The sequence below is a fragment of the Protopterus annectens genome, chromosome 14.part0, assembly GCF_019279795.1.
Source record: "Protopterus annectens isolate FY-2018-M chromosome 14.part0, PAN1.0, whole genome shotgun sequence".
Lineage (NCBI taxonomy): Eukaryota > Metazoa > Chordata > Ceratodontiformes > Protopteridae > Protopterus > Protopterus annectens.
In genome coordinates, this window is record NC_056748.1 from 1,133,533,944 (window position 1) to 1,133,558,361 (window position 24,418).

The 24,418-nt window shown below is 36.4% G+C and overlaps 1 protein-coding gene across 1 annotated transcript in view; it reads left to right on the forward strand.

Annotated features, from left to right (window-relative positions):
- Positions 1-8,854, forward strand: part of ANKRD1 (ankyrin repeat domain 1) — a 38,531-nt gene extending 29,677 nt beyond the window's left edge. The window contains exons 5-9 of the mRNA XM_044056920.1: positions 3,100-3,198; positions 3,337-3,435; positions 4,806-4,904; positions 5,265-5,363; positions 6,200-8,854. Of these exons, the coding sequence (XP_043912855.1) occupies positions 3,100-3,198; positions 3,337-3,435; positions 4,806-4,904; positions 5,265-5,363; positions 6,200-6,376 (573 nt within the window). The 3' untranslated portion in view covers positions 6,377-8,854. The remainder of the gene's footprint in view (positions 1-3,099; positions 3,199-3,336; positions 3,436-4,805; positions 4,905-5,264; positions 5,364-6,199) is intronic.
- The last annotated feature ends 15,564 nt before the right edge of the window (positions 8,855-24,418 follow it).

Consider the following 24,418-nt stretch of genomic DNA (forward strand, 5'->3'; position numbering starts at 1 on the left):
TTAATATATTAAAAATAGAAATCAAAAAGAGAGTAAAAATAAATAAAGTAAAAAAATTAAAGCTTTTTCCAGCAGAAACAAAACAAATACAACAACAGAAACAGACAGAAATATAAGAATATATAACAAACAGTACTATGAATAAATAGAGGCACACATATAAAAATAACTTGCCCACCAGCAATATATGCCATAAACGTACAGTTGACAGTTTTCATAGTGCAGACAGAGATGTGTAAAGTGAGCTATGCAGGGAGTTGTGTAAATAACAATGACATATTGCACATAAATAACGTTTTACCCGTTTAGTGGGTTAGGCTATGGGTTTGTTTTTCATCAGTCTGATAGCAAGTGGGAAAACACTGCTATGGAATCTGGATGTCCTGCATCTAATGCTTCTGTAGCATTTCCTTGTTGGCAGGAGTTGGAACAGTCCATAAGCTGGATTGTGTATATCCCTCAATAGTTTTCAGACTCTACCATAGCACCTGTATGAATATATGTCCTGTAGGGATTGAAGGTTGGAGCCAATGATTTTTGTGGCCTGTTTAATAATTTTATTCAGTGCCTTCTGATCAGCTTGAGAGCAATTTCCATACCAGACAATGATGATGTTTGTCGGTATGCTCTCAATTGTGGCTTTGTGGAAGGTTAAGTATGACCTGTGGATGGGGGGGGGTAGCTCTACGAAGTCTCCTAAGGACTTGGAGATGGTTGTTGGGCTCTCTTTATAAGGTATGAAGTGTTTGTGGCCCAGCTTAGGACTTGCAAGATATGTACCCCTAGGAATGCTATTTACTAACAGTAAAAGCTCTGATTCAACAGAATTAATGTGGATTTCATCCTGGATATAGAACAACTCCACCCATGAACAGATACCAAAGGGTCACATGAGTTTACCAGCATTGCTTACCTGTATCGTTTGAACCTAGATATGCTTGAATATGACCATGACATCTGAAATGTATTGTGGGAAGTCCTATAACAGAAATCTGACCCCAGGGCTGCTGTTATGTGTCTTTCAGTTCCTCTGTTGGAGAAGCAATAGCACGTTTGTATTCAGGGTGATTCAGATATGATCAAGGTAGCATATGACTCCACTGATGGTATGTCCTGTCTCCCCTCCTGTTTGTGATTTTCAAGGACATGATTCATAGGTAAGTACTAGGCTAACTGCCCTTGTGGGCCATTTTAAGCATAGCCAATTTTCCTCTTGGTGAGAATCAAACCCTGTACCTCTTGTCTGGGAGGTCAACACCTTAACCATTATGCCAATCCCCCAGATATCAAGGTACAGGCAAGGTCTGCAGAGTAGCCAGTTAAGGTGATATGAAGGCTGTATATTTGTTTTCTGTAGATGATGATGTCATCTTCACCTCAAGAGTGACTGTGACTTCCAGTTTACAACAGAGTGGTTCACTGCTCTGTGTGAAGTGACTAGGGTGAAAATCAGCACCCCGAAAGCAGAGCTTACGGTTTTCTCCAAGAAAACAGTAGATTAGTCTTTGCAGATGATGGGAGAGCATCAAGTACTTTTGGGGATCCGCTTAAGAGTGAATGTAGAGGAATCTGAAGGCTGACAAATAAATGTGCACAGGGACTGCATAACCTGTTTATGGTCATAAAAACTGAGTAGAATCCAACAGTACAACATCATTAATACAAGAGTTTAAAATGATGTTTCTTAACAAGATATCTGGACTGTGCAGTAGATAAATCACTTGAGGTGACTGAGGCACCTGTAAAGAATTCATTCTCCAGGAATTGATGGAGGACTGCTCTCTCTCATCATGCCTGGGAGTACTTAAGAATGTCACAAAATTCACTGGAGACGGTCATTGTGAATATGTAAGTCTGACCTACCCTGTGCAAGCTGTTACCTCCCTGACCTCGCCAGGATAAATGTTTAGAAAGTGACTGAATGGGCAGGTAATTACATACCTTTTATAGGTAGCCTTATCCACATATTTTACCTAAGACAGTTTATACATATAAATTCATTAAAACATAACAAGCAGTTATTACAAAACATTTTTGTTTGGGGTGAAATCAGCACCCCTATTCTCATACCTGACATACAGATAAAACAGAAGGGTTGAAGAAACAGCAATACACTTTTATTATTTATTATAAAATTAGTTTAATATAGTTTACTCTGTGGTGGTTCTGTAGCACTGATGTTTTGGCACTGACAACACCCCAAATGTCCCATGTTCAACCAGTGGACCAGGCAAAGCAGGAGCCAGATAAGCAGGTACTACTGTAGCCATCTGATGCTGTCCGTCCTGGGTATCCAGGCCAGACCAGGAGATACTACTGTGAGCATTTGATGCTGTCCATCGTGGCTGTCCAGGCAGATAAGGAGATACCACTGTGAGCATCTGATTCTGTCTATCCTGACTGTCCAGGCGTTGACAGAGTCCTGCCATCACCCGGCGGAAACCCAGGACTGCAGCACTTGCAACCAGGACTCTGGGGAGAATGAGATCTTCGAGAAGTGTATTCTAACTAAAACTGCAGATGTATGGAAGTGTGCAGCTGCATAGAGGCTAACATAACAGGAACTGATTTTTGGACAAAAGAAGATTGTTTAGAGCAAAAAGAAAAAGAAAACGAAATCCCACCCCCCACTGGAAAAGAGCCACGTGACCAGCTGCTGTGGCATCCCTCTCATTGTGCCTTGGGGCACTAGTCTAACTGGATACATGTCCATTTTCAGTAGAGGCGCGGGGAGATAAGCTCCACTATAATCTACATATATATGAGACAGGATGGATGAGTGGTAGGGCATCAATTATTTTAAAAATATATACATATATATCTGTGTGTGTGTGTGTGTGTGTGTGTGTGTGTGTGTGTGTGTGTGTGTGTGTGTGTGTGTATCTAATATCTGTACTTGTCTGGTAAACAGAAAACAAAACAAATGTTCTTAAAAATGGTAACTCTTCTTTAACATTTAGAGAAATAAGTGCATATGTACCTAAGACTCAGCAAAGACATAAGGCCTGACTAAATATACAATACCAGCAGCAAATTACATTGATTATGCTAAAATGACCTTGCCATACTTTGCATCCTAAATTATATATTTTTTTGAAGTTCAACAGAACAGCACTGCACAGAGCCTGCTCTGAGGGTCATGTGAATATTGTACAAAAATTACTAGAAAATGGTGCTGAAATTGACTTCAGGGATAAGGTATGATACATTTAATATTTTATTATTATTAATGAACATAGTAACAATAAGGTTAAGGAAAGTGCAATGCTGGATTAGATGAAAACCTAACATTCTGTGCTGTTCTCAGAACAGTTAATCTGTGCACTTTTCCCATAGCTTGAAGCAACAGCAGTCCATTGGGCATGTCGTGGGGGAAGTCTGGAGACACTGAAACTCCTCCTAAACAAAGGTGCAAATGTAAATGACAGAGACAAGGTATGAACATTTATTTTTGCTTAATTAGAGCATTAATATTTTAACCCATATCCATATTAGTCTTGGCAGACAGATTTGGCTTCATCAGTTAATACATCATTATGTATTAAATATGTACGTTTGCAACATATATGATCAGATGATTTAAAAATGTTCAGAATTTTGCTAACATCTTCATTTAAAGAATCATAATGCTTTGTCAGTGGTAGGTCTTTTCTAAGTACCAGAGACATTTGACAGAATCATATATAGCCAAGAAGGAATAAACTATATTCCAAATGTGTAATTTATTTTATTTTTATTTTATTTTACATTTGCTGACCGGGCTAGTCTAACTGGATACATGCCCATTTTCAGTAGAGGCCTAGGGAGATAAGCTCCAATATAATCTACATATATACGAGACAGACAAAAAGTACAAAAAAACAATCTAAAATACATAAACTTGAAAATATCCTTCAACAAGTTGATTTATACAGAAACTAAAATTCTACTGTGGATACATAAAATGTTTAGCAAGGCAAAAATACAGTAATGTTACCTTGAGAAAGTCTTAGATAATTTACAAAGAGGGGAGTGAGAGGATGAATTTACTAAATTCAGCAAGGTGGGTGAGCTGAGGAGAGATGTAGAAAAAGGCAATACTGGGGGGGGGGGGGTTAGTCTGGGTTAGTACATGGACATAGCCATTGTAACTTTACTTTAATTTTTAGTTGTTTTTTAAAGAGTGCTAATGATGAGAGGGATGTCAGTTTACTGGGAAGCTTGTTCCAGATCTTCCCCACTGAGTTTGACAAAAGAGAGTTACCTGCCTTATTGTGGGATTTCTGAATGGTTACCAGTAGTTTATTTGCAGATCGAAGGGTAGTAAGGTTTGTGTAGGGGGAGATGAGGTAACAGAGGAGTAATATGCAAGCTACAGATTTATTACCGAGAATATGGGATAGGATATTCTTTTTTGTGTATTTACTTTAGGTTTCCTTTACTGCTGCACAGTATTTGCATTCTTTAACTTTCCATCCAGAATAGTACTGAGAAACAGTTTTAGAGTCAATTAAGTGTAGTTATACACCCTGAGACACTAGTGTCATAATAAAGACAACCTGTTTAAGAAGGAATCTTTAATATGTAACAAGTGTGATAAAACTATTTAAATGTTACTATTACTCTGTGACAGAAGAATGATATAATGTTTACATTTATAAATATCATTGTGTTGTCTCAGACACGTGTCATTCTTAGAACTTTGCCCACAGTGTCCCTGTAAATAAATCTGCTTGCCCACAAGGCCTTTGTGGCCAACATAATGCAATTAAAAAAGGAACAATTGATTACAAACTTTTATTTATGAAGCTGTTTTCCCATTATAGCTGTTAAGCACCCCTCTTCATGTTGCAGTCAGGACTGGACATTACGACTGTGCCGAGCACCTCATTGCCTGTGAAGTTGATCTGAATGCTAAGGACAGAGTAAGCACTACAGTATACTAGATTCAGAAGATAACTATAAAATTGCATACAAGCACATAATGTGGGTATGCACATGTGAGTTCATGCATGCATACATATTGTGAGATTGTGTGGGCACAGTGTGTGATAGAAAGCATGATTCTGTGTTGGGGTATATGCACATACACAAGTCTATGTCTGTGTGCAAGAAAATCTTATATAAAACAAACTTGAAGATTTTATGTCGACATTAATCAGATGCATGAATGATACCAGATCAGCAATGAAAAGAACAAATATACTGAGTAACAGCATAGTGGAAGAATACTGTCTTTCCAACATTTATACATATTACTTTGATATTTTTTTTCTTTCATTTAGGAGGGGGATACAGCTATGCATGATGCTGTAAGGTGCAATCGATACAAAATCGTGAGACTTTTGTTAATGTATGGAGCAAATGTGACTGCAAAGAACTGTGTAAGTACTAATATGCATATATAGATATACATCCTTTATTTACAATGATCTGATTACATTTAAAGTAGCATTTACTGCTACACTAACAATTCCTCAAATAATTATTTTTATTTTCCTTCGTTACTCGTTTTTTGAAAAAAAAATTATAGTAAGTGGTTTAACTCTTCCTTTAGCGAGTGTTATTGCACGTTTGTACTTGTTATATGTCAAGAAATGGCCATCAACCTTACTGTTTCATAACTGTACAGCGCTGTCCCATCACATATAAAAATAATGTTTTCTTAGTGTTTTCAAAGAAAGGAAACATGTTACAAAACTGTCACTTGTGTCTCTAGTATTCTAATACCTAGCACGAGTTTTAGCATAGCTTAAGAAAAGCAGAGAAGAACTGTTTGTCTCACGTGTCTCTCCTCATTTTTCTACTTCTATTAGAAAACAGACTATTGGTTCTTCCCCTACCTGCACCAAATAAGAACTGGCTCATGTTGGAGCTAAACATTCTTATATTCTGTCACTGTTTTTGTGTTACTGAAGTTAGCACCTCTTGAAGAATGCTGTTGCATTCTTGCACCCCCACATACTGCACAGATATCTCGAAGGTTCATTTGTAATGTACAGAGCACTGCACCAATTTAATAACGTTGACTTGAGCCATGCATGTTCACATGCAGAGTACTTCAGGGGCACACCTGAAACAAGGTAACTTTGCCGGGGGAGGGGGGCAGATGCTTGTCAGTTTGAAGAACTTTCACTCTGTTTAGTTAACACTGATACAGCAGTAAAATACGCTACAGTAACATTGCTTCACATGCTGATAGCTCTAACTTTACTTGCAGGAAGGAAAAACTCCCATGGATCTTGTTCTTCAGTGGCACAACGGCACCAGAGAAATTTTAAACAGCTTTACAGAAAATCAACACCAACATTCTCACCATGGCAAAAAGAAGAAAAAATTGAAAACAAGCAGTCACCAAATAAACTTCCAAAATCTCCACTGCAATATTAATAATTGAACATCACATCATAATGGATTACCACAATGAATTCCAAGTCCTAGACATGCAATGTATTAAAATGAAAGTACATATCAGGAGAATGGTGACTAGCAACTGCCTAACTGGATGCGTCTAACTTTCACTGGATGGTAACCCTGCACATTTAAGGAAACATAGCAAAACTTTTATATTCAATTTCTTATTATTGTGAAAATATTTTATAGGAATGTGTTTCAGTATTGTGACTTCCTGGTTGTTCAGCAGAGTATAGGACTAAAAACTTTCTGTTCTCTAATATTGAGAATGCTTACAGACATTGGCACATATATCTGAAATACTTGTATACCAGTAAATACTTTTACAAATCAATCATAAATAGTTCTGAACATTTATACTTTATGTGCAGTAGATGAAACTTTTATTTGCACAGAATTTTTGATTTCCTAACTACCACGTGTAAGTTATAATTTACATAATGTATTTATATTATAAAAACTAGAAACTAATTGCAGAAACCAAAAGAAGTTTGGTGCTATACAAGACATGGTTAAAGCTAAGAGTTTAATCTCAAGTAGTCCTGGGTTTGGTCTGCTGAGACTGTTGGATCTGTTTTTGCATACCATGCAGCTGAAAATTAATTTGAGAAGCCAGTATTCGTACGTCAATATGTCACTTCTCAAAAATGATGCTTGTGACCAATGGGTCTTACATGGTTAATAAATAAATAATAAAAATAAATTAATAAAGGTTTATCAAGCCAGTAAAACAGTCTCTCTACTTAAAGCTATGATTACATATACATACAATATTTTTCTTACTATATAATTTAATACGTTGACATGTTTAAATGAAAATAGCATACCCACATCTTTCGAGTTTACTGTACAGCTCTACTGAGGTTTATAAAGGGGCACGCACCTGCGTGGCATGATGTTGCTTGTGTGGTACTGCTTGCAGCAGACGGAGAAATCCATCCACAGCCTCCTCTTAACTGCAGTTTATTTTTTTTTTTTTTTTGTGGTTGAGGTGTTACATCAACAGTGAACATCATCTAGAGGTAATGTTCACATCACCAGGCAGCTACCCCTGACATGGCTAAGGTTAGTTTAGAGTGTCCTGTCTAGCTACTGCATGTCTTTGGAATGTGGGAGGAAACTGGAGCACCCAAGAAAAACCCACGCAAATTCAGGGAGGACATGCAAACTTTATTCTCAAGTCAAAATTTCTATGATTTTATTTTTTAATATAAAACAAAAAATACTGGGTATCAACAAGAAATGTCACAATTTAAAAAAATCATTCAGCAGTTTATTAAACTTGTGATACTGATGTTTTTTACTTTTTTTTAAATATAAAATATATTTCCTTGTGCTACCCACCTGGTGACGTGAACACTGGCTCTGTTTGATGGTCACAACTGATGTACTACTCTGACCCCATGTGCAAAAAATAGGAAAAAAAGGTTACAGATAGATGTTTCTTTGCAAAATGTATCTGCGAGACTGTGATGATCTTATTGGTTGCCTGCTTTCAATTCCATTATTTATTGGTTTATCACACAGAATAAAAAATGGCTGCTGTTCTGCCGCTATATAACTATTATTATTATAACTCGGCGGATTCTCCATTTTAAAAAGCAGTTTTGCTTCTTTTCTTTGCACTGCTAAGTTTATGGAAGTATACCATCTGGTTGATTCTGCTAAATTTGGAACACTAGTGCTGTTTTATTTGTCTTCTGTTTGATTTACATTCATCAGTGCTACAATAAACAAAAGGTTAATTATCTTAAGAATGATAAATGCATTCAAAGGGGGGCTACTAGGGTAAAACAGCATGTTTACCATGAGTTTCATGGTCTGTACCACATAAAGCAGCTGTTCATACCACAATTGGAGAGCAACTTTTAAATATAAGTTTAGAAGAAAAACTGCTAAGTTCTGAAAGTGCATTTCACTTTGCAAGATTTTACATCTCCCAAAGTAAGAAAATGATATACACTTGGCATGCATCTGGCAAAGCTTTTTATGGGCAACATCAAACTGCACCAAAATGAGCATACAGATTGCTGTTTAACTGACAATTATTTCAGCTCAGAAACTGTACTGATTGGTAAACTGGTCTTGAATTACTTTTTCCAGCCAATGATACTGCACTTACTGGATCCCGTCAACAAGGCATCAAGAACTGCATTAAAAATAAATATTTGACTTCATTTTAAAAAATTTGTCTGGTATCAAAGACATCAAATCTGAACAGACCGTATGCAGAGTTTCAAGATTTTTTATACTAGGCTACCAACAGCTATGACAAACTAATAACTAACAACAGAGAACGAAGAAACTCTGACTGAAAGTTTAATATCAGTGGATTTTCGCTGTATGTGACAAAGGTTAGAGAATGTATAACAAAGAGATGTAAGTTAAGCAGAACTTAAAAGTCGAAATAATATTTTGTAAATTCGTATATTGAGAATTATATGTATATCATGAATGTATATTTATTCTGTTAATATTGGAGACTTAATAAAAAGCATAGTTTGTATTTTTGTTTTGTCTATTTTATTTGACTGATGTGTAGTAACTGGAGAAGTGGAGTGGTCAGAGGATAAATGCTAAAGCTACTGATTATGTGCCATAAATTAATACAAAGCACTTGCACATTGTGTGACCTTCAGAAGGCTGGATGACTGCCAGGGTTTGAGCTCTTCCAGCCTTCACATAAGCTAAAAACAACCCTCACTGACAGCCAGAAAACCAACAGCAAAATGTCACATGTCAGGTGACTAAAACAATGCATCACAATAGGTAGGTGCATTAGAAATATTGATCGCTTTCCAGGTGTGATGCAAAGTTAATTATGAGCTACAGGTCAGAGAAATAGAGCAAATAGAATGCATTTGGTGAAAAGTGTGTGTGTGTGTGTGTGTGTGTGTGTGTGTGTGTGTGTGTGTGTGTGTGTGATCATGTTCAGCGGAAAATAAATAGTATGAAGACAGGGAATTTTATGGACCCACTGTAAAGCAAGTCAATCAAAGCAGTTTACCCAAGAGCAGTTAACTGAAACTGCTCTTGGCAACAAGTGTTTATCTATCTATCTATCTATCTATCTATCTATCTATCTATCTATCTATCTATCTATCTGTCTATCTATCTATCTCTGTCTATCTCTCTATCTATAGACACACATACATATTCAATAGTGGTTGAAATATGATAATGTTTCCACTTTCAGCATCTCACCATCTTTTACTTAGATGAGTGGTGTTAGCATTTGGTCACTGGATTTTACAAAACTAAATAAATGAAAACAGTAAAATCTACTAAAAGGTACAGAAGGGAAGACAAGTTCACACATCTTTTTTTAAAATGACTAATTATAAGACTGCTACAGCTCAAAGCATGACCATTTGCAGTCAAAAGTGGTCAAACAAACCAAAAACAGTTTTGGGTCAGATTGCATTTATTAACTTGTTCTTATAGCAAGTACTTTTGTATAGATGTGTTTTTGAACAGTCACACCCCACAGATTAGTGGCAGTAATGCTATGACAAACAGCAGCAAGGAAAGTGTTCTGTTTGCAAGACAGTTAGATTGCTTTTCAGCTATTAAAAACATTAGATGATCATTAAAATCCTAGTTAAAATAATTGCAGTGAAAAAAAGTCATATTTGAAAAAAGAACTGCAACAGGAATGAAGGAGGAAATTTTGCACATAACAAAATGCCACATCACCATTTTAAAATATTCAGTACAAAATTATGCACACCTTTCTGAAACTAATTTATTTAGATACTTTTTTTTTCCATTGTTCACTGTTGTTTGTACCTTTGAACTACCCTTTATGACTCTTTCTTCTCCAAAATAAACTTGTCAACAAATTATAAAATTCACGTGGTGGTGCAGCGGTAGCGTTGTTGCCTCACAGCAAGAAGTTCTCCCATTCGATTCTCTGCTGGAGTGCAGGGAGTGTCCTCTGTGTGGAGTCTGCATGTCCTCCCCGTGGTTGGGTGGGCGTTCGAAAGACATACGTAAATGGGTGTGCCTTCGCTGAAGGTTGAACGTCGAGCTGGCACCTCTGCGTTCATGAACATCTACTGCCAATCATTAGCGGACCGGAGTTCCGCTGTGGCGACCCCTAACTGGGAAAAGCCGAAAGACAACAACAACCAGTATCACAGTCCTATATTTCCAGTAACATTTTACCTAAAGCACAGTTTGAATACCAGTACACAGGATGACTGTATCTGATACTTGAAGTGTTCATGACAGCCCACATTAAGATCACAGAAGTAAACATCTGTTAAGATAGTGTTACTGTAAATGTATTTATTTTTTTATTTTATTTTACATTTGTTGACTGGATGCATGTCCATTTTCAGCGGAGGTCCAGGGAGAAAAGCTCCAAGGGTAAGCAGATACAGCATTACATAATACCAGCATTACATATTACAGACTATTTACAGAGATTACATAAGTAAGCAAGTTAGTTACACAGGTTACAGTTAATCCTGAGCACAAATCAGGATTAAATTAAATTACACAGTAAACTGGTTAACAGATTTTTACACATTCTAGAGAGAGTTAGCCAAGCTTGATACATTGACATAGCCAGTTAAGTGACAAATGTTGTTTGAGTCTAGTTTTAAATTGACCTAAGGTGGAAAGTAAGGTAATATCAGCTGGAAGAGAGTTCCAGGATCTACTTACAGAGTTTGCAGAGAGAATCACCGGCTGTGTTATTAATTTTGCTAGTTTGAATTAGTAGTTTTCATCTCTGAAGTGAGACTTCATCAGAAACAGAAAAACTCCACTAATGAACATTCAAATACCGATTTAAGTTATGACATCACACAATTGATCATAAATTTAAAGCTGTATATACCCAAGCAAAAATACTCATTTAAAACTATAAAGAAAAATCATGCTTACAGATGAATATATAAATGAAATATGCATTAATTTATATTATACTTCGCCATTATTTTCCACTTTTTTTACACATTCCATATGAAAAGGCCAATCGGGTCATAATCTAATATAAATAAATAAAATATTAACTAAGAATAATATGTTACTACGATCAATGATCAAAAAATCTTTTATATATATATATATATATATATATATATATATATATATATATATATATATATATATATATATATATATATATATATATATATATATATATACATATATGTATAAGTATGTAAAATTATATAACAAACTTCTATCATACTTAATATTATTTCACCAATACCTATCCAATAAATATTACATAAATATTTCATAGATATTAATATAAATATTAATATACACACATATATATGAAAAAAACTTTACATTATTATGAGATACAAAGGGAACAAATTTTGACTGAAGTTCAAAGTTTGGATAAGAAACTCAAAAGTGATTTATTATTTTCTCATTTTAGTACTTTATATTTTAAAATGTTAGCTAGAGTAGACAATAGATGTTATAACATTTTTCAAAAGAAAAAACGTAAATTGGATCGGGACCAGAATAAACAGGTATATGTCAATAAAATTGATAAATATGGTGAACAGTCCAACAAGAAAAAGGGAATGGTTCACTATTACACTGGTTATATGGGAAATAGGCAAAATTCTGGCTATGAATCACCAACTTATAGAGAGGTTGTAAGAAATAATTCAGAGTGGGACAATGAGGAGGTGGTATTAGAACACCAGGACAGTGAGGATTTTCCAACTGTCAGGCGCTAGGAGAGATTGGCACAGTACTATACGGAGAAGGGGGAGTACAACAGGAATTATTATCCACACAAAAAGAATTATTATTCCCACAAGAAGAATTCTTACTAGATGGGGCAGCTATGGATGCTTCCACTATAGTTAGTGACACTATTGTTCATCAAAAGGAAGGTTTTACCATATATAATTATTTGGATAGGACTATTTCGGATGATTATTTTAAACTATTTTCTAAAGGTGTTAAATTTATTCCGTCAACTACAGGGGATATAGTGGACAATATTGTGGCTTTGAAATTCTATACTAGGAAATTAAATTTAGAAATTAGTTTGGAACAATTGGAAAAGAATAATTCAGTATGTCCAAACGTATACAATATGCCTAAGAAGAAGAGTATATACAATCCGCCACTGCATCCATTGGTTGAAACTTATGAGAGACTTGTCATGGAGGTTATTTAGAGTGCATTTAAACACCACAAGAATATGGTTAGGTGGAACTTAACCAAGGGTGAATACGATCTATTGAATGACTTGAGAAGTGATAAAAATATTTGTATTATGGTCCCTGATAAAGGGGGTGGGATTGTTATATTTCGTAGTATGGATTATTCAAATGAAATGCTGAATTTATTATTTGATGATAATACTTATATAGGAACATCTAAAAATCAGATTAATATATCATATTCCAGGATAGATAGCTATCTGGAAGAATACGTTTTGGATGGCAGAATTAACAGGGAAACATGATTTTTTATATAGAAAAAATCCGATAGTCCCTGTTTTCTTTGGTATTCCAAAGCTTCATAAAAATATAGATAAACCACCCTTTAGACCTACTGTAGCAGCAAGGGGGTCAAAAATCCATCCATTAACAGTATTTATTGATTCCCATGTACAGCATATAGTTAATAAGGTACCACATCTTTTGAAGGATTCGTGGGAATTTTTGAGAAGTATTAAATCAGAATTATATGATGAAAAAATTATATTTTTAACAATTGATGTAAAGGATCTTTTTACTAGTATTCCCAAAGTGGAAGGCATGTTATTATTTGAGGAGTTTATTTTTCAGTTTTCGGAGTTGGAGAATGATATGGTAAAATTGATTTGTGAACTTATGGGTATAGTTTTGGATAATAATTTTTTATGGTTCGATGGGGAATATTATCAGCAGATAGAAGGTGTCCCGATGGGAGCAACATGCTCACCGGTGTATGCCAATTTGGTTTTATTGGGTTGGGAAATTGTACATGTTATGAGTAGTACATTTTGGCAAAATATTAGATTGTATCTTAGATATCTGGATGATATCTTTATTCTATGGGGGGCCTGGAAAATGAGATTCCAAAATTTATAGATTATTTAAACTCTAGTAGAGATTTTTTTAGTTTTACTTTTCAGTATGATAGGCAGGCTATTAGTTTTTTTGGATACATACATATCTAAAGAAAAAGGAAAATTTAAATCGCAAATATATAGAAAAAAGACTTTTTGCAATGCCTATCTACATTTTGAAAGTGATCATCCGTTAGGGCAAAAGATTAGTATTGTCAAAGGACAAGCTATTAGAATAGCATGGATGAAATCAAATAAGGAGGATTTATATAGTGAATTTCAAGTCATTTCTAAAATGTTTTCCGAGAGAGGCTACCCTATAGATTTATTAGATGGTATTCTTCAAGAAATATATTTTGAATGGGGGAACAAATACAAACCCCTTTTAGGTACCCCTCAAAAAATAGTAAATGATAGTACTAATAAAGGCGAACAAGATATATCCAAGAATTTTAGGAAAGCCTGTGTTTTACAGTACAATGCTAGAACTACTATGACTAAACAGGCTTTTGAAAGAAATTGGAGTATATTTAGAACAAATGAAGACATATTTCAAAAAGTGGGTAATAAACCTAGATTTATTAATAAGGTGGGATACAATGTTAAACAGTTGTTAGAATATAAGTTAAATAAAGTTGTTCCAGTTATACAAGGGACAAAACGGTGTGGTATGTGCCCCTATTGTCCTTTTATTAACAAGGAATCAAGCTTGATTTTTGAATAACAACATGAAAAGTAGGGTTTATTTCAAAAAGGGCAATTGTAATACTAGGGGAGTGGTGTATTTAGCCATGTGTTATACTAGTGGACATTTCTATATAGGTATGTTAAAGAATAGAATATATGAACACTTAAATGACATAAAAAATAAAAAAATCTACAAATGCTCTATACAAACATGCTATTATTTGTAACAATTTTGAAAAATTTGTTTTTGGTATCCTGGATGTAGTACAAATAAATCCGAGGGGGGGTGATTGGAAAAACACCCTAAAAAAGAAAGAAAGCCAGTGGCAATTTAGACTGGCTTCTATGTTTACACCAGGTTTAAATGACCATGTTTCATTGGCACCGATGTTAATGGAAAGGGCCAATAATATATGAATTTAACATCATTTTTAATAAATTTTTAAATGAGTATTTATAAATAAAGTTTTCAAGTTTTTAGGTTTTTCATATATATGTGTGTATATTAATATTTATATTAATATCTATGAAATATTTATGTAATATTTATTGGATAGGTATTGGTGAAATAATATTAAGTATGATATAAGTTTGTTATATAATTTTACATACTTATACATATATGTATATATATATATATATATAAGATTTTTTGATCATTGATCGTAGTAACATATTATTCTTAGTTAATATTTTATTTATTTATATTAGATTATGACCCGATTGGCCTTTTCATATGGAATGTGTAAAAAAAGTGGAAAATAATTGCGAACTATAATATAAATTAATGCATATTTCGTTTATATATTCATCTGTAAGCATGATTTTTCTTTATAGTTTTAAATGAGTATTTTTGCTTGGGTATATACAGCTTTAAATTTATGATTGATTGTGTAATGCCATAACTTAAATCAGTATTTAAATGTTCATTACTGGAGTTTTTCCTGTTTCTGATGAAGTCTCACTTCAGAGATGTAAGCGCTTAAATGGTTAATAAAAAGGTTTTAAATGGTTTCATTGGTTGACGTGCCTTGGATTTTCCTATCAGAGTTCGGCATTTATTGTTTTTGTTTATAGTTACTAGTTCATTATTTGAATTAGTAGTTTGTTAGAGGATCGAAGCGGTCTAGGATTGTTACAGGGGGTGATAATATTTTTAAGTGCAGGAGTATTGTCCGGATTATAGAGGATTTTATAGGCCATAATCAGTTGGTTATACTGGATTAGGCTGGGTAGTTCAAGCCACCCAAGCTGATTTAGATTGATGCAATGATGTGTCCTAAAAGGCAGCCCAGTGGCAAACCTGGCAATGTGGTTGTAGCAAATTGAGAGTTTGTTAAGGACAGTCTTGTTTAAATTCGAGTAGAGGGATGCATACAGAAGGGTTGAAAGAAGGTGAGAGCAAGCTATGGCAATTTTAGCTGGAGGGGTTAGGAAGGCTTTTATTCTGTAAAGTGACCCTAGCTTTTTATTGATGGTTTTGATTGTTTGGTTAACATGTAGGTCAAATTTTAGATTATTGTCTATGATGACACCTAATAGTTTTGTAGATGGGTCAGGGGAGATTATAAATTAATTTGAATATTATGGAAACAGCACAGATAATGCAACTAAAGTTGTTACACTATCTTCCACCATATGTCTAGAGTATAACGTGACTTTTGTGACTAATTTTCAACAAAACCTGGCAAATTGCTAACTTTTTCAGCACAGTAAAAATTATTTGAAAATTATTAAATCCTCACTATGGCTATTTTCTATGTGCAATAATATACTACAAGCTAAATGTTATAAGGAAATAATGCATATGTTTGTAATCTATTATTTGTCTATAATGCACACCCTCTTAGCATTACTTAGGTGGCATATCATTCCTGTAACTGTCTAGGCGTGGTTTTGCACCTAAGGGATCACACAAACAAAACAGAGATGCTTTATATAGGGCACACATTGGAGTGGGTGGGATGTGAGTGTATGTGTGTGTCTGTAGGCACTCACAATCATGCACACACACAGACACACATGTGTGTATGTATGTATGTGTGTGTGTTTATATATCAACTAAGATTGAAAACAAAAAAGAAAACAAGGACCATCATAAAAGTGAACAGAAAATCCCTAATACAATTAAGAGTAACTGCTCAATAACTAAACCATAAAATACCAAATCAAACAGCCCTAGTACACAACAAAATAGCAGGAAAAAGTGTTTTATGTAGGGGGATAAGCCTCTCTGAACCCCCCCAAAGGCCCCAGACTTCCACGATCACACCAATTTTAAAGAAGAAATCTCCTCTAAAAGGAATTACTGCCAGCAGAAACAGAATAGCATACTGGTAATAATTCAAAAACAAAAACAAAAAAGTTAAGTAAAACAACCAACAACAAAACAAACATAACTCTCACTACAAACATCTGCATTATTGACAATCTCACATAGTGATATTCTATTTGCTCACATTTTACACCTGTAAAACTGTTCAACCTTCTGTGCATTTGCACATATCATGCTCTTACATATATATTTATATAAATAATAGCTGTTGTGTATACTACGAACCAAAGTGTACCTGTTTTTAGAGTTACTTGTTAAATATATTGTTAATCTCGGCAATCTTGTTTTAGAAATCTTCCCTTTTCCTTCTGTTTTTCTCCATGACACTTAATGCACCTTGGACTGCTGTCTTTCTTCTCAGTCTTAATAGTTTAACAGAAGTAACTCACTAGAAAAACAATTGGTTATGCTTACCTTCCATTTTTCCTTCTTGTGAATGCTGCATCTATCACCCCAGCACCTATCCCTAAGCTTAACCTAATTTTTTTTTTTTTTTTTTTTTTAATTTTATTTTATTTAACATTTGTTGACCGGGAAAGTCCGACTAGGTTCCACAGATCCTGTTTTCAGCAGAGGCCTGGGAGAAATACTCCAGAAGCATGTCTTTCGAAATCTTTCAATGTCTTTCTAATGCACTACGTATCAATTGAATTTTGTTACTCACTGCTCTGCTCCTCGCCTTTATTTCTATGACTAACTTTAAGAGCAACCCTTGATGCCTGGTGGCATTATTTTTGACAGAAGGAAATCCATATAGTTTCTACTGAAGGTTTATGCTTTTAGGATCAACCTAGGATGTCAGTCACTGCTCATCTCTGGGGGAGTAGAGGTAGCCAAACTCATGACAAATCAAGGAATGGCTTCTCATTCATTGCATCTGTTATGCATCTTGGAGATTTGTTAAATCCATTCCTCTGTCCAGCAAGATCTATATTCACATCCAGTTCTGTTTCCATGCTAATCAGGTTACAGGTCATACAGGTAGACCTCTTTTCTAGAAGCAATCCATTTCTCTACCTCTGACTCATTACACTTCCTGAAGTCCACATTTGATGTTTTATTTACATAGTTATGAGCTGTTTTAGAGGCACAATATGTGCGTAGTCACGTTAAAAAAATATGTGGTAGTTACAACTAGTTTTTAAAAAGAACACTTCAATATGATGTCTGCAAACAGAAGGTAAGGTACAAAAGAGTTATGCTGAATGTACCGATCATTTATACTAATTAATAATTACACCTCTCTGCAGGTCCATATTATAGCAACACTGTGTATTTATAGTAAACAGATTACTTAGAAAACACTAGTGTTGCATGTTATTGATAAAAATGTATATAAAATAGTAATTAAAGTTACGGATTAGACTTTTTTGATCACTGGTGTTGTTGCATTTCTGCTCGTTGCTGATTACTACAGTGTTACGGCATTTCGAGTTGCTGCTCTAGAGACTTGCACTATAGAGTGCAGGTTATTTTTTCTGATATACCTTTATTACCTGACTGACTGCTGTACTGTTAATGCACATGCAACTACTCAGTTAGATTATCTGCTGCTATTACAGTTACTGCATCTGGATCCATTGGGTTAGACTATGTGTTGCTCATTGCTTTTACTAATTAGGTAAAGACCACATTAGTATTCTGGGTAAAGCTATTTAATGTAAATGTGCACTTCTGATTTCATGACTGATCCTATCTATTTCTGCCACTTTTACATTATTTCTTTTTTTTGCACTTTTGGCTACTACAACAGTCACAGCTCATTCTTTTATCCTTTAGCTGTATACCATATTATCTTTTCATAGTCCAATCAATTACCTCCCCTGTCTTACAGCAAGAGCATGTTATTAACACTATCCTGTTTGGTTACACCCCTTCATCTACACTGGCCAATATGGAATTTCAGTCAGCTTTTACCCCTTCTACAGCCAGTAGTAACTGCCTTGTGCTTACTGAAAACTTTCTATTGCTAACTCACGATTCAGTATGTGATAGGTGTAAGTATCTACTTAATTTGGAGGCTACCGTCTCATCTCAGAACACATTCAGTAAGCACAATACATAACAATCAGCACAGAGCTCTTCAACTAAATCAACCTAAGGTGATGTTAAGAGGGAAATGTCTCGGACTCCCAGGCTAAAAACTAAGACAATTCAGACATTAGTTCACACAAAACACTTCCACCTTCACCCTTCACACCCATAGCCAATACACATACCTCTAGGAGTCAGAAGGGTGCAAACTCCAAGCCCTTAGGGCCCACAGAGATTGCATCAAAGCATGGTAATGTTCTCATAAATGGCAACTGTATTGTAAAGCATTCGGACACCACCCTCACCAGGCTAGATTAGAACATGATGACATTTGACTGTCTTTGTGGAGGCAGGATCCGGGATTTCAATAAGACTATGACCTGACAGTGGTCTCTGTGGGGGTAAATGACCATAGACCCAGTACCCAGATGGACATGCAGAAGTATCTAACTACAATTGTAATGCTAATGTCTGAGGCAGGAAAGACACTGGTCTTAAATAGTATTGTTGCCAAGATTCAAAGACAAGATAACTGACTTTAATAACTGGCTATTTAGGTTGTGTCATTCCAGTATGCACCACTTTGGGATGAGATGGATGACAAGCCTCCCTGTTTCGTCAGGGATGGTGTGTACCTCCCTTATCAAGGCTTTCACAGTCTGGCTAAAGTCCTTGCTGCCCCCACAGTACTTTATTTTTTTTAGGCAGAGTCCATCTGATGGACAGTCCAACCTAATGAATTAAACTTTAGAAGACATTAAAGTTGTTCTACTCATTGCCCAACCTTGACTCTCTCCTGCTGCTTGGACACGCTCATATGTGTGTAATTACAGAGAAATAATTTGATAGCAATAAAAGCACTCCCTCTGTTCCTGAATATAGCACCTATCATTTTAGACCTACTGGCAATTGTGGTACAGTGTCAGTATTATCAAGGATATCATCACCTAGGGGCACCACACTGGAACTCCTACATGTCCAAATCATCACAATCAAAACTAAATACAACTTCATAGCTAGCTATAAAACACCCTATATGTTCCCTACTGAGCAAGATCACTATTTAATGCATTAGTTGAAATCCCCATTAAACCCAACACCTTTCAACTGGGGGACTTTAATTATCCACCAGTAACCTAGCTGATGTCTGGGGGTCTTTAATTATCCACCAATAACCTAGCTGATGACTGTGGGACTTTTATCCACCAATAAGCTTGCTGAGCTACATTGCTTTTGGTCAGCATACCCAACACTTCCATGACACTATAATACTAATGCTCTTTTACAAAAAGTTAACCATCCAATAAGAAAGTCCAACATCCTTGAAGTAGTCCTCACAAATATGGCCACTTCTTGCACACCTCCTTATCTATCATCCTGTCTTGTTAAATCAGGCAAAAATAACTGACTTTTTAAAACTGGTGGTACCTCTTGTGTTCAGGGACTTCTCAAATGCAAACTTTCTTCTTTACTTGATGATCTAAATAAAAGCTGCGATCCTCCTCTGAAGGCTCTCATTGCGATCCTCCTCCAAAGGGTCTCATTGCGATCCTCTTCCATAGGCTCTCATTGTGATCCTCCTCCAAAGGGTCTCATTGCGATCCTCCTCCAAAGGTCTCATTGCGATCCTCCTCCAAAGGTCTCATTGCGATCCTCCTCCAAAGGTCTCATTGCGATCCTCTTCCATAGGCTCTCATTGCGATCCTCCTCCAAAGAGTCTCATTGCAATTGGTGCTGCTTATTGCCACTGAATTCTACTCCCACTTAAACAGTTCATAACGCAGTCCCTGTCCGAAACAAATGTAGTGAGAAATATAAACGCAAACTGTTATGGTAGAACACCCAAATAAATAAATTACATAGCAACAGAAAGAATGTGCATAACACTTATAAGAGGTCTCATTCTACTTACCTTAACAGCACTCTCAATTAAACTAGTAAAGAGCTCAACTGAACCATTAGGAAGCTCAAAGTGGAGTATGAACCTAAAAGAGCCACTAAAACCAGCAATAACTACAAGTCTTTCTTTAACTATATCAAGAATTTAGGAACCAACACCAACAATATTTGGAGCTAGTCCACAATAGTACTGCAAACACTATTCCAAAGGAAATAAGTAACTCTTTATTAACCAATTTTGTGCAAATTTCCCACAGCTATAGAAAATTGGACTATTCCCCAATCCAACCACCACTAGCCCTTTAATTACTATGGAACAATTTCTCTCAACCCTCTCAAAAACTACCACTGCCCCATCCATGAACCCTGAAAACACACCAGGTTGCCTGATTAGGAGTGCCAGATTTGGTCTATATGAACCCCTACTAAACCTATTTACTCTATACCTCTCCACTAATTACATCCCTGAACCATGGAAAACAGCCACTATAATGCCATTATACAACAGTGACCCAACTACAGATCAATTAGTCTGAATACCCTCGTATGAAAGGCTATGTGGTATATTATTTTAGACACTAACCTGACACTGAAAACTCCTAGACCCTCATCAATACTGCTTTGTCAAAGGAAGTTACTGCCTACTTAACCTCATTAATTTCTTTAAAAAGTACACACTCCAAATCTCGTAAAACTTGAAATGAGAAGTAACCAAAGTAGTGGATAGTGGATATGCTATAAATACAACATATTTGGACCTGGTCAAGGCCTTTGACCCTATTCTATGACAGACTTGTAAATCTAAATATAAATCCTTATGTTGTACACTGTATAGTTAAACTGGTTGTGTGGCAGAACCCATGTAGTTAGAGTTGCAGGTGCCATTTCTGAAAGCAAAAAAAAGTTACCAGTGATGTACCACAGGGCTCATTTTTGGGCCATCTCCTATTTGGCATCTATTTCCCAGACTTTAGACCAACACTCCTGGCCTGTAGTTATCTAAGTCTGCAAACAACTGTAAATTGGGTGGTACTTATCTTCTGCTGGCTCTCAGTTGCTTCATTATGGGTAAGACCATGGTAGCAATTGGTGCAAGGACTGTGATCTCCAATTATATGTGAAAAAATACAGAATAGTTCATTTTGGTAAACAACACATTTTCACATACCATATACGTGACACACACCCCAATCAGATACTGTTGTAATGGATTTGGGTATTCTTGATGATTCCTTATTGCTCAGCTGTCATGTCTCTACAGGAGTACAAAAAGCCTTCTATCTGGATCAATAATTTCCAAAGATATCTCCAACAGATCCACAGCAGTTTTCATGTCCCTTTATTTGAATTTCATCAAACCCATTATTGAATGTAATTCTCCTTTTGGCATGTATTTGTCTAATTATATCACTCAGTATGAGAAACCTCAGAGAAAATGATCAGAGGCCTCAAACATCTTAGTCACCAGGACAGACTGGAACCTCTCTCACTATACTCAGTCACTCATGGTCTACCCTGTGAAGATCTGTATCTAGCTTTTTGACCTATGAAAGATCCAAACATATTGGATCTCCTATTCTTTCATAAAACAATTGCTACATCAAATACCTGGTTGAAGAAACTAAACCATCAGTGGATAAACAAGATGCAGTTGTGTAATAGATTCATATCCCATTGTATCTCTTACCTCTGGGACACACTACCACCACATGGCAACAGAGTAGCAGAAACCTAGATTATTGATAGGCAGCCTCAAATTCTTAAATAGTAAAATAAAGAAGTTGCAGAGTTCCACAACAGATTTACCTTTTATTTATATAAAAAGAGAGTAAGTGCTCAAATTCTTCCCCGGCCTACATGGTAGATCATAGCTACTCCTGTCTGTCTAGCCTAAGTTTACTATAACAAAGTGGCAGGATCTCTTCATCTCTTACATATAATTTAATCAAGTTTTGGGTATGACAATAATATTTGGGGAGTACTGAGCTATTCAATCATGAAATTCTGCTTTTTTGTTATGGATTCTGCAGAGGTTAATATTGCAGAGTTGAAAGGCAGATAATTTACACAGGTTAGGAACTTTGGTGGATTTAGGGTTGCTAACAAAAGAAACAGTGATTTCTGAACATGAACTAGGGTTAGGATGTATATCTCCACAACTTTTGCACCTGCACTTTTAAAGTTTGTCCTGTTTGTTGCATTTACTTGTTGAGGCTACACACTCAAGTGCGCTAGCCTGTGTTACATATTTATTGCAATTTCCTGCTGTTTGTTGCAAAAAAGAAAAAAAAAAGTTATCCTTGTTTCCCATCTTTCCTGACCTAGAGTAGTCCAAATACAGGCTTTGCTGTATTCTGGACTTTTGGAAAGTTCCTGTGTTGCCATTTCCTTTCTTGGATAGAGGGAGGCTTCTTTGTTCACCAGTGGCAGTGGGGAGCTTGGAGCAGGCTATCTGTCCCTGGAGGAGTGTTCCCAGCACAGGAATCTGGTAGTCTGTTGGCTGTTTTGGGCCAATTTCTAGCTCTTTCAAGTCCGCCTGTATAAAACCGCTGTAGCGGCTTTGCGTGATTTTGTGCATAGCGCTTCATCGAGCAGCGCCCGCTTATTTGGGTTTGAGCCTTGGAACTGATCTAGTTCTCATAATAAACACCCTATTCCTATGCTAAAGCCTAGCACTTGCTCACTAAAGCAATTATATAAGTCAGCACTAAAAATTAAAGCACTACACCCTCACAAACTCCCTTGAGTAACTTGTTCCCCATTGGCCCTTTTTTTCAATTATAAAGGAATTCCCAATACTATTCTAGCATGTCCAAAGGTCAGTTGTCAATCTCCTCTCCGGTCCAGCTGGTGTACCTGGGAATCTTGAGGCAATGTTACAACTGCCTAATGTACACAGACAACCCTCTCCTCCTCCCAACAAATTCCAACACATGTGAGAGATGCAACCATATAGCCAAACTGGAGGCTAAGCTCTCTCAACTCAGTACTGGCATAACCAGTCAGGAGGAGAAGGAAACCACACTCACTACAATTCCAGTCTCACATAGACCTACCACGACAGCAAACCAAACACATAAACACACAAAAACATACTTGGAGGCTCTAAATAAAAATCTGCCTAAGCAGCAGAGACCTTCAAAGCAGACACCCAAGCAACCGCTACCCCAAAACAAAACACGTGCAACACATAGCTCACAAAGCCAGTGTGCCGAACAGTCACCCCTTAAGGCTAAACAACACACCTGATACACTTGTAATAGGTGACTCTATCATCAGGCACACTGACGTCCCGCTCAACAGGCTGAACAAGGAGAAGGTCACGGTGAGCTGCCTATCGGGTGCTAGGATCCGCCACATAACACAAGCACTCAGGTCACTCCAAGGCAAGTACAAATATGACTCAGTCATTGTCCATGCTGGTGTGAATGACCTGAGACGTACCTCCCTGGACTACATGAAAAGAGACATAGAGGAGCTCTCTGGGCATGTAGCCCAGGCCGGTATGACCCTGACCTTGAGTAGCATCTTACCCTCACCAAGAATGATGCCACAGTATGAAGACAAGATTATCAATTTCAACAATTGGCTTAAGTATTGGTGTCATTCAAAGGGGATCCAATGCCTGTCAGCCTGGGATGACATGCTCGACAAACCACGATGCTTCATTAGGGACGGCTTGCACCTGTCACCCTGGGCTTTTGGATATTGGCAAAGGCTCTTGCTACCCCATAGTGCCTTTTTAGGCAAGGCTCAAAGACAAACCCACCTCCATAGGTATCACAAGGGATAAGAAACTAAGAGTAATGCTACTCAACGCCAGAAGTTTAAACCTCAAGATGCACTCGAAACTCTCCTTAGCATGGAGAACATCGATATCTGTGCAGTAACAGAAACCTGGTTCAAGGCTCTCGAGAGCACCCCAGCACTACCAGGTTATACCTCATACCATGCTTTTCAGCCCCAAAACTTGGACGAACCACAAAAGGAGGGAGTATCAATATTTGTCAAAGATACCCACACCTCCAGGTTGG